Raw genomic sequence first — 10,997 nt, 5'->3', positions numbered from 1 at the left:
TTAAACCAAATGTAAAATGTGTGTATTTAATTATATGCAAAATCACAAATATAAAAACATTGAAAAATATAAAATCACATTTGCTCAAGGCTATTCCCTGAAGCCTTATTTGCACTAGCCAAAGGCTTTCAGAAAGGGAAAATTTAGCTTGGATTGAGAAAGTAACACACACTAATTAGGACATCACCACAGTTACAATGACAATGTCATTTCTCCCAAAGTCACAAAGTAGCTCTAATTACCCCTTCCTTGAGTTAATACTGTTTCTTACTCAATACTTTTTTCTTTAATTACAAACTTTTGTAAATTTCTTATTTGAAATTATAGCAGGATGAAACATCTCACTTTTGACACAGAGTAGTCTCTCCACTGTGAGTTCTTACATGTTGCATGAGGTGTGCAGCCTGCCTAAAGGCTTTCCCACATTCCTTACGTTCATAAGCCTTCTCTCCACTGTGAGTTCGCATATGTGCATAAAGAGATGAAAAATGACTAAAGGCTTTCCCACATTCCTTACATTCATAAGGCTTCTCTCCACTGTGAGTTCGTATGTGCGTATTGAGAGATGAGGAACGACTAAAGGCTTTCCCACATTGTTTACATTCATACGGCCTCTCTCCACTGTGAGTCCTAATATGTCTAGTGAGGCCTGAGGAACAACTAAAGGCCTTTCTACATTCCTTACATACGTAAGGTTTCTCTCCACTGTGAGTTCTTATATGTGATGTGAGGTGGTAGGACTGACTAAAGGCTTTCCCACATTCCTTACATTCATAAGGCCTCTCTCCACTGTGAGTTTTTATATGTGAAGTGAGGTTTGATAACTGACTAAAAGCTTTCCCACACTGCTTACATTCATAAGGCCTCTCTCCACTGTGAGTCTTTATATGAAGAGTAAGGTGTGCGGAACGAGTAAAGGCTTTTCCACATTCCTTACATTTATAAGGCCTCTCTCCACTGTGAGTTCTTATATGTTTAGTAAGGTATGAGGAATCACTAAAGGCTTTCCCACATTGCTTACATTCAAAAGGCCTCTCTCCACTGTGAGTTCTTTTATGTTTAGTGAGGGAAGAGGAATGACTAAAGACTTTTCCACATTGCTTACACTGATAAGGCCTCTCTCCACTGTGAGATTTTATATGTGAAGTGAGGTTGGATAAGTTACGAAAGGCTTTCCCACATTCCCTACATTCATAAGGTTTCTCTCCACTGTGAGTTCTTTTATGCATAGTGAGGGATGAGCTCTGACTAAAGGCTTTCCCACATTCCTTACATTTATAAGGCTTCTGTCCACTGTGAATTCTTCTATGTGTAGTGAGGTTTGAGGCTTGCCTAAAGACTTTTCCACATTGCTTACATTCATAAGGTTTCTCTCCACTGTGAATTCTTCCATGTGTAGTGAGGGCTGAGGAATGACTAAAAGCTTTCCCACACTGCTTACATTCATAAGGCCTCTCTCCACTGTGAGAATTTTTATGTGAAGTGAGGCTTGAGTAATAACTAAAGGCTTTCCCACATTCCTTACATTCATAAGGCCTCTCTCCACTGTGAGTTCGCATATGTGTAGTGAGGACTGAGGAATAACTAAAGGCTTTCCCACATTGCTTACATTTATAAGGCCTCACTGCACTATGAGTTTTTATATGCGTACTGAGGGATCCAGAATGTCTAAAGGCTTTCCCACATTTCTCACATTCATAAGGCCTCTCTCCACTGTGAACATTCATATGCTGAGTGAGAGAAGAGTTATATTTAAAGACTTTCCCACAATCTTTACATTCATAAAGCTTACCTCTGTGATGAAGTTTTTTACGTAAAATGAGAAATTGATCACTATAGGTTTTACAATATTGTTCACATGCACGATTGTGACCTTTCAGATGTGTCCAAAAGGATGAGAAATTACAGAAATATTTCCCACATTCGTTACATTCATAGCGTTTCTCACCAGTGAGTGTTGTCACTGGATTCTGAAGGGTTGACGTACAAATTAAGTCCTTCCCACATACCTTACATTTACGTGGTTTCTTTCTATTAACAGTTCTCATAGGAGTGGTTAGGTGAGAAGGACAACTGCAGGCTTCGCCACATTCCTTACACTGACAGGTACTGCATCCAGTATGAGATACATTACGAGGGTTATGTGATGAGTGATCCATAAAGGCTTTTCCAGACTCACAGCATTCAAAAGGATTTATTTCTGAAGCAGTTCTCTTTAGTACATTAAGATCTGGCATCCGGCTGAAGATTTTCCCACACTTATTTCCTTCATTACTCTCACAGAGATTCTCTACTGTATGACTTCTCTTAAAAATAGGTAACATGCTGTTGGAAATAAATTTGTTCCCAGTTTACCAGTACAAAACACAGTGTATGCATAGTTTTCACAGTGACTTATCTCATGTTTCATACGAAAAATGAACTAGGAGAAATACTACCATTACCATAACCATTTTTCTAAAATATGAGGCTTTCTTATAATTGTTCCCAAGTGAAATATGTATCCAATACTTGATATCCAACTCACATTTATGAAAACGTACTGTGAAAATTCTCTGAACACAGAATTTTACATTTAGTTATATATACATGTATATAAACATGCATAGATACATACATATGTATACATATATAATTTGCATACATTAATACAATTCACGGCTTCAAACCAGGTCGTAACAGTTCAGTAATTCCTGACATAAACAAGGGCAGCACATGGATTGCAGAACAAATTCGTTGTGCATCGGATTTTCACCGGAAAGTTTCTACAGCCTGATGCAAGAGATGGGATTACTGGCAGGATTGTGGACAGCGACACACATTCAATGCAATGCGGCCGGCTGGCATCATTGAGCAGGGCACCACTAAATTATTTCCTACTTGGGTCAGAAACCAATGGGCAAAAAATTTGCTTACTATGCAAAGGGTACACTGACTTCATTTAAGGTGGCAATTACTGAACCACTACAAACTGGTTTGAAGCCTCTGTATACGAACATAAATATACGTGTATTTTAATGTCATCACACCTAAGGCCTTTCTCCTGAGGTAGTTTTCCTCTGAATGGCACTCACCTCAAATATCTCCCCTGCTTATTATGACCTTTAGTGCCATGTGATTCAAAGATTTCTCCTAACATGGAGGACCAGGTGTTATTCTTCATGAATTGCACCATTACATGTTCACTGGATAAACTTTCTCCATCATAAAGGTTTTGAGAGACTGACTCAATAATTCAGGTTGCAGTTCACAATATGAAATAAAAACAAAAGGAATTATAAGGGGGAAAACGTTGAGAATAAAGAAAAACAATCACATTTCGCTGTTTCAGCAGTACAGCAATGGTTAGAAAGCAACTTTCTAGGAAAAACATCTATGGGCATAGTTATGGACTGAACTGTGTCCAAAAAAAATTCATATCAACTTGGCTAGGCCATGATTCCCAATATTGTGTTGTTGTCCTTCATTTTTGTGATCTGATGTAATTACGTGTTGTAAATCCTAGCCTGATGCCTGTGGTTATGCTCCCATTTGGGAGTGAGTTGTCTGTTATGTTAATGAAGCATGATTAGGGTATGTTAATGAGGATTAAGTTGGAATACGCCACTCCTGCTTAAGTCACGTATTTTTTCTCACAAGAGATGAAAGGAGAGAGAAGCAAGCACAATGGGAGCAGTTTGACTACTAGCAAGAAAGAAGAGCCGGAAACAGAGTGTGTCGTTTAGGCCCTAGATCCCTGGGCTGAGAAGCACTTATACCCAGGGGAAGACTGATGCCAAGACATATGGAGATCTCCAAGTAATGCCGGGCACACAGATGTTGAAAGGAGATAAGGCCCTTCACCCGCAGCCAACAGAAAGAGAAAGCCTTCCCCTGGAGCTGGTGCCCTGAATTTGTACTTCCAGCCTTCTAAAATGTGACAGAATGAATTTGTTTCTTAAAGCCATCCACCTGTGGTATTTGTTATACTGGCACTAGATAACTAACACAAGGATTGAGAGTGATGGTGACATAAATACGCATAATTAGGATGACTAAGTAGAAAGATATTGGACACAATACACTTGGAAAGGTTGCTATACTCAGAAAAGTAAGCTCAGGTAACTGGGAAGTTGTATTCTCAACCCAAAAGATACTTTTTCTAGCTGACTGATTCAGATGCAATTCACTCCATGCAAGGCTGGTCCTTCCCAAAATTCTTGCTTTCCTGGTGCTTCCAGGCACAGTGGCCCTGGATGAGTCCTAACTCCACTGTGCTCAGATCTTTCCCTTGCTTCTCTGGGAAAACAAATGTGTACAGCTGTCATGGTGCTCAAGAAGAAAAGCCTATCCTGAGGAAGGAGAATGAAGAGCAGTGAACATTTCCTTGACACTGAGCCCATACTTTGCTCTTCACGGTCTCTGAAGATGGACAGGTGTGAGTTTATTTGCAGCAAAATAATCATGTCAAACTTGTAATCAACACAGTAAACCTCTCTACAAGGTCACAAAGCACAAATCTCTCAGTGCCCCAGAGTGACCCCAGACCTAATGCTTACACTTACAGTTCTTAAAGAGCCTCAGGGCATTTAATCACAAGAGAAATGAAAACTCACTTTAATACATAGAGCTTTATGTTCATGGGGAAGGCAGGATGTCAGGATCTGTGCGCTCCACAAACCAAGGAACCACGCCTGTATCATTTAACAATTTATTCCCATACCTCAGCCCAAATACTGGAGCAAAATCAACGAGTAAAATATTATTGTTCACTATAGGAAAAAAAAAAGTCATTCTTACCTATTGCGGCCAGGCTTCTGAAGGTTTCCATCATCACATCTCTGTAGAGTTTCTTCTGAGCAAGATCCAGCAAAGCCCACTCTCCCTGGCTAAAGACCACAGCCACATCTTCAAAGATCACTGTGTCCTAAAACATTCCATACATTCTGGATCAGCAAAGTATCACATACTGCAGCGTATAAGAACAAAGCGTGAGACTGACAGTCTGGGGAACTGAATATTCTTAGGGATTTGACACAAGGTTCTGTGTTCTACCAAGGTCTACTCTAGGGTATAGCCATCAGCCTTGTCACTTCACTAACTACATTCACTTTCTCACTGATTGCATCCTGTCTTACAGACTTCCAACATAATGAAATAATGTCTCCACACTTTGTAACCAATTGCAGTCTCATTCCTCTCTCTTTATGATCTAGAACAGTTAGCAAACAGCAGAAATTAGAGAAACGCCCTCATTCAGATAATGATTTCCTTGTGAACAATTACACCTCTTTTCATAAACCCCAACAGAACACTCAACAACACATAAAGCAAAGGGTGAAGGCAGGGTGAAATGTTAGTAATTGCGAACCACTGCAGAACGACAGTTTTTCCTTTTACCCCTTACAGCCACGGGAGGACCAAGGTCCCACACAAACTGATAACTCAAGGCCCTCAGCTGGTTATATTTTCTTGAACTCTAGGACATCAGGAAGTGACAGGTCTATCTGCTGAAAAAAGAATATTCTTTGGAGAACTACAGATTTTTGCATGTCAGTCACCTACTTTTCAAAAACTGTTGTTCTGTCATCCTGTCTATCCCTTTCATAGAGACAGGCAAAGGTAACTGAAGTTAAAAAGAGCAGGTGAGACAGGAAACATGATAATCCAGATCTCCCCACAATTATAGGATTTCAAGACCTGATGCAACTCTATACCAATTACATATTAGTGACTGCTCCCCTCAACAAACATAAATCATATGCCCTCACACAAATACACTGTCATATTATCAGAAAACAAACAGCATTACCTCTGCAGACACAAGAACAGCATACGCTTGCGTTGACTGAAAAGAGGTTACAACTCCCATTTTGTAATGACTGCACAACATGATAAGTTTAACCAAGTTATACATGTAAACATTACTGAATTAGTAAATGGTTTCTTATATACTTTTTCCACACACACAAAAATTAATTTTGTAAGGAAGTTGAAGTGCAGATTGTTTACCTGTTAAACTGCCATAAAGCCTAGGAAACAAAGACACACCAGTCCTCTAGATGCTCCATTCCAAAATTCCCCCACGTTTGCAGCCCCTAGAAGGCAAACAACTATGACTAACTGAACCCTGACCACTGGAATCCCCTGGTCAGTAAGAGTGACCTCTGTGAAAATAGCACCAATCCACTGGCTTCTCATGGAGAAAAGGCTGCTAAATACTCTTGTATCCCTGTCTTAGTTATCTAGTGCTACTGTAACAGGAATACCACAAGCGGACAGCTTTAACAGGAGTTTATTTTCACAGTCTGGTAGGCTAGAAGTCCAAACGCAGAGTGCCAGATCCAGGGGAAGGCTTTCTCTGTCGGCTCTGGAGGAAGGTCTTTGTCATCAATCTTCCCCGGACTAGGAGCTTCTTAGTGCAGGGACCTCCAGTTCTTGGGAACCTGGTCATCTTCCTGGCCATCACCTTGGACTGCCATCTCCACATGCCTGTGTACTTCTCCAACCTGTCCTTTTCTGACACGTTTCACCCCTGTCGTAGTCTCAAAGGTGCTGCTGAACATCCACATGCAGAACAGTCATTACCTATGCAGGCTACATCATGCACATGTGCTTTTTCACAATTTTTGGACTTTTAGACTATTTGCTCCTGATTGCAATGGCCTATGACTGCTTTGAGGCTAAGTGTCACCCATTGCACTACACGCTCTTCATGAACCACAGGTTTGTCAGCATGCTGGGGGCCCTTCAAGGTAGTTTGACTGTGTTGCCACCTCCTTTCTGCATAGTCATTGAAATCCCACACTCTTTCTGAGAACTCCCTGAGATCTTCAACCTTGCCTATTTCAACACCTTCATCAGTAACATTGTGTTATATATTGTAAAAGGTGTCATGGACTCTTTACTCTCACTGAAATTCTTTTCTCATGTGCACAAATTGTTTCTATAATGAGCATCTCAAGAGAACAAGGGAAGTGTCTTAGTTATACTGTACTGCTGTTAACAGAAATACCACAAGTGGGTACCTTTAACAAACAGGAATTTATTTTCTCACAGTTTAGCGGGCTAGAGGTTCAAATTCAGGGCTTGGGCTCTGGGGGAAAGTCCTTGTCTCTTCTCAGCTTCTGTTTCTCGGTTCTGTGGTGATCTTCATGTGGAGTGGCATCTTCCACTGTCTATTCTTGCTTGCTCAATCTGCTCAAGAGATTGACTTAAGCAAGTAAAGTTCTCTGAGATTTCAAAATGATTAATACTGCCTCATTAACATAACAAAAACATTCCACTCTGTGATGGTTAGGATTGTGTGTCAACTTGGCTGGGCCATGATTCTCAGTGTTTTGGCAGTCATGTAATGTGATCACTTCCTTGTTGAAATGTGATATGTGATCACCCTCATGATGGGATCTGCTGTGAGTAGCCAATCAGCTGAAAGGTAGTTTCCTTAGGTGTGTGGCCTGCATCCAAATATAAGCAGATGTTCGGGCAAGGCTCTAGAGCTTCTGCTCATTCTGGATCCTGCAACTGGCTTCTGTTCATCTGACCTCCAGTTCTTGGGACTTGAGCTAGCAGAGTACCTGCAGTCTTGCCTGCCAATCTTGGGATTCGTTGTTCTTCACAGTCTGTGAGCAAGAGCCCTGCTCTCCAACCTACCGATCTTGGGTTCGCCAGCCCCTACAGCTCCGTGAATCAGGAGAAGCCTCTATCCTGATCCATGGACATGGGATGTTCCAACCTCTACAACAGCGTGAGCATTTTCTTGATATAAATCTCTCTATATACACATATTTATATGCTTTACTGGTTTTCCTTCTCTACAGAACCCAGCCTAAGGCACACTCCCAAGTGGGATTAGAAGCACAGGTATAGGGATTATGATTTCCAAGACATTATTTTGGGAAACACAATTCAATCCATAACATTCCACCCTCTATCACCCCCAAACTTATGTCCTTGCCACGTGCAAAACACATTCACCCCTTCACACATCCCAAAAGTTTTAAATAAACTCCAAGTCTGAATTCTCATCTTCTGAATAATTTAATCAAATATGGGTAAGACATTAGGCATATTCCATCCTGGAGAAAAATTCTCTTCATCTGTGAACTTGTGAAATCTAGAATAGGAGTTATCTGATTCCAAAGCACAACGGTGGACAGGCACAAAGTAGACATTTGCATTACAAATGGGTAGCGTCCCTACGCAGTCTTCTCCCACACTGAACTGTGACACCAATACAATTATGCAAACACATCAGAATGTAGCTTCCAAGGCTAGTGCATAACAGACATTACAGTTTCCCCTTGCTCTCTTGCACTGCTCAACCTGAAGAGAAGCCAGCCACCATGTTGTGAGGACACTCAATCAGGCCTACAGAGTACCCCACATGGTGACAAACTGAGGCCTCCTGCCAACAGCCAGAAGCAGATCTTCCAGCCCCAGTCAAGTTTTCAGATGACTGCAGCACTGGCCAGTATCCCCAGTGACTTCAAATCAGTACCTCCAACTAAGTCATTCTTGCATTCCTGACCCACAGAAACTATGTGAGATAACAAATGTCGATGAATGTTTTAAACAACTTAGTTTGGGGCTAGTTTTTTATGGAGTAAGAAAAACTAATAATGACATGTAATTCTCAAAATCATCTTTGTCCACAAACATATCTTTTTTAGACTACTTTGCTGTTAGTTGCCACTGAGTCGAGTTCAACTCACAGTGACCCCATGTGACAGTAGGCCTGCCCCATAGGGTTTTCTTGGCTGTAATCTTTATGGAAGCAGATCACCGGGTCTTCTGCCTCTAGAGCCACTGGGTGGGTTAAAACTGCTGACATTTACTTTACAGTTAGCAGCCGACACCTTAACTGTGCCACCAGGGCTCCTCTTTTCTAGATTAGATCTACTAAATACTCAAGGGATATTTGAACCCTAAGATGCAAATCTTTCATTACAAGTTTGCTCAGATGCTTTGCAAGGGAAACAGACAAGGACAACGTGGTCTTCTCCACTGTCCCCCCAAATGCCTCCCTCTCTCACTGCCCTTCACAGGTACAAAGGTGCACTCCCGTGTCAAGGATCTTCTATCTGCATTTCTTACATATAAACAGACACACACTAGTTTTCTAATAAATGGAGTACACACCTGGAAACAAGGTTAGACAAATGTGCTCACTTAATATAGTCTGGAATTGGAAAGACCTTAGCTCACCTATGGGGAAACACCATAAAAATTCCCCAGTCTGCAACAATGCAAAGGGTTTCTTGGTGAGAACACTGCCTTCTGTCATTGAGCATTAAGGCAAGGCCAAGACTGTCTCTCTAACTTGAAGAACCAAACACCTGTAAATTCTCATGGAAGTTATTTTAGAGTATTGAAGTAAAAGGTCCCTCAGCTTCTAAGCATTTATCAGTGATGAAAATGGTTCCCAGGCGCCCCTCATCACCCAGTCCCAGGAAATCTCCCTCGTCTCATAACTGCAACTACACCATATTTCTGTGATGCATAAATTATGCCGAGTATAGAACAGTTCTTAAATTGTAATACTCAGGTCTGAAATCTATGCTGTAAACAAGGTCTAGTAACGTGGAACAGAATTAGTCTGTGATAAATTCATAGGCTACTATAAAACCTATGAATGCATGGATTTTTATGGCAAACATGCCACATTCACGTTAACTTTGGGATCAATTATGACTCTTGGATATTTTCCACACAAGCAAATAGCAAAATGGAATCTTTGAAGTGGAAAGCTCTTATCAGACGTGGCAGCAGAGTATGGGTAATGCGAGAAGGAAACAGAGCTGTCGAGTGGAGGTGGAAACACACTGCTGACCACAGCGTGACTGTGCAGGTGCCGAGAGGGAAAGTGGCACTGGTGAGGGAGTGCAGACTACACGATGCACTGTCCAACCAAGAGGAAACCAATGCACACCAAGGGACAGCAAGCCTGAGTCGGAGCAAAGTTAGAAGGAAACCACCGGGTGTGGTGTCAAGAAGCCTCTGAGGGATGCCAGGAAACAAAAAGTGTGCCTGACACATCCAAACTCCCTGAGGGACTGAATTGCTGGGCGGAGGGCTGTGGGGACCACGGTCTCGGGGAACATCTACCTCAATTGGCATGACACAGCCTATAAAGACAATGTTCTACATTCTACCTTGCTGAGTAGTGTCTGGGGTCTTAAAAGCCTGTGAGCAGCCATCTAAGATACTCCCCTGGTCTCATCCCTTCTGGAGCAAAGGAGAATGAAGAGAACAGGATACAAGGAAAAGATTAGTCCGAAGGACTAATTGTCCTCAGTTACCAAGGCCTCCACCGGACTGAGTCCAGTACAGCTAGATGGTGCCTGGCTACCACCGACTGCTTTGACCAGGATCACAACAGAGGGTTCTGGACAGAGCTGGAGAAGGATGTAAAGCATAATTCTAACTCACAAAAAAAAACACCAGATTTACTGGCCTAAAGGAGACTGGAGAAACCTCGAGAGTATGGCCCCCAGACACCCTTTTAGCTCAGTGGTGAAGTTACCTCCGAGGTTCACTGTTCAGCCTGGGAGTGGACAGCCCCGTAAAACCAAATGAGACTGACGAGGTACAGGAGCCCAGTGACAAAGGCCAGAAGGCAGAAGAGGACAAGGAAGCTGGTGATAGGGAACCCAAGGTTGAATAAGAATATTGTTGATGTGTTGTGAGATATGTTAACCATTGTCATAGGGCAACATTTGTAGTAACTGTTCAATGAGAAACTGTTTTGTTCCGTAAGCCTTCATCTTAAGTGAGAATAACAGCACAATTGGAAGAGCGTAGTCAATGTCACTGAACTGTGTATGTAGAAATTTTTGAAACGGTGTATCTTTGGCTATGTGTATTTTCACACAAAAAAAAAGTTGAGAAGTTAGAGGATTAATATGTTGTGGGGTTGTTAACCAATGTCATAAAACAACATGTGTACTACTGTTTCATGAGAAACTATTTGTTCTGTAAGCCTTCACCTGAAGTACATTAAAAAAAAAAAAAAAAGT

The 10,997-nt window shown here is 41.6% G+C and overlaps 1 protein-coding gene across 1 annotated transcript in view; it reads right to left on the bottom strand.

The window, feature by feature from the left end:
• Window positions 1-10,997, bottom strand: part of LOC111822146 (zinc finger protein 14-like) — a 37,660-nt gene continuing 26,663 nt past the window's right edge. The window contains 4 exon segments of the mRNA XM_023739440.1: window positions 1-433; window positions 435-2,325; window positions 3,075-3,222; window positions 4,780-4,906. Coding sequence (XP_023595208.1) covers window positions 380-433; window positions 435-2,325; window positions 3,075-3,222; window positions 4,780-4,906 — 2,220 coding nt within the window. The 3' untranslated portion in view covers window positions 1-379.

Source organism: Trichechus manatus, unplaced genomic scaffold (genome assembly GCF_000243295.1).
Source record: "Trichechus manatus latirostris isolate Lorelei unplaced genomic scaffold, TriManLat1.0 scaffold00134, whole genome shotgun sequence".
Taxonomy (NCBI): domain Eukaryota; kingdom Metazoa; phylum Chordata; class Mammalia; order Sirenia; family Trichechidae; genus Trichechus; species Trichechus manatus.
This window is presented reverse-complemented; position numbering and strand designations above follow the sequence as displayed.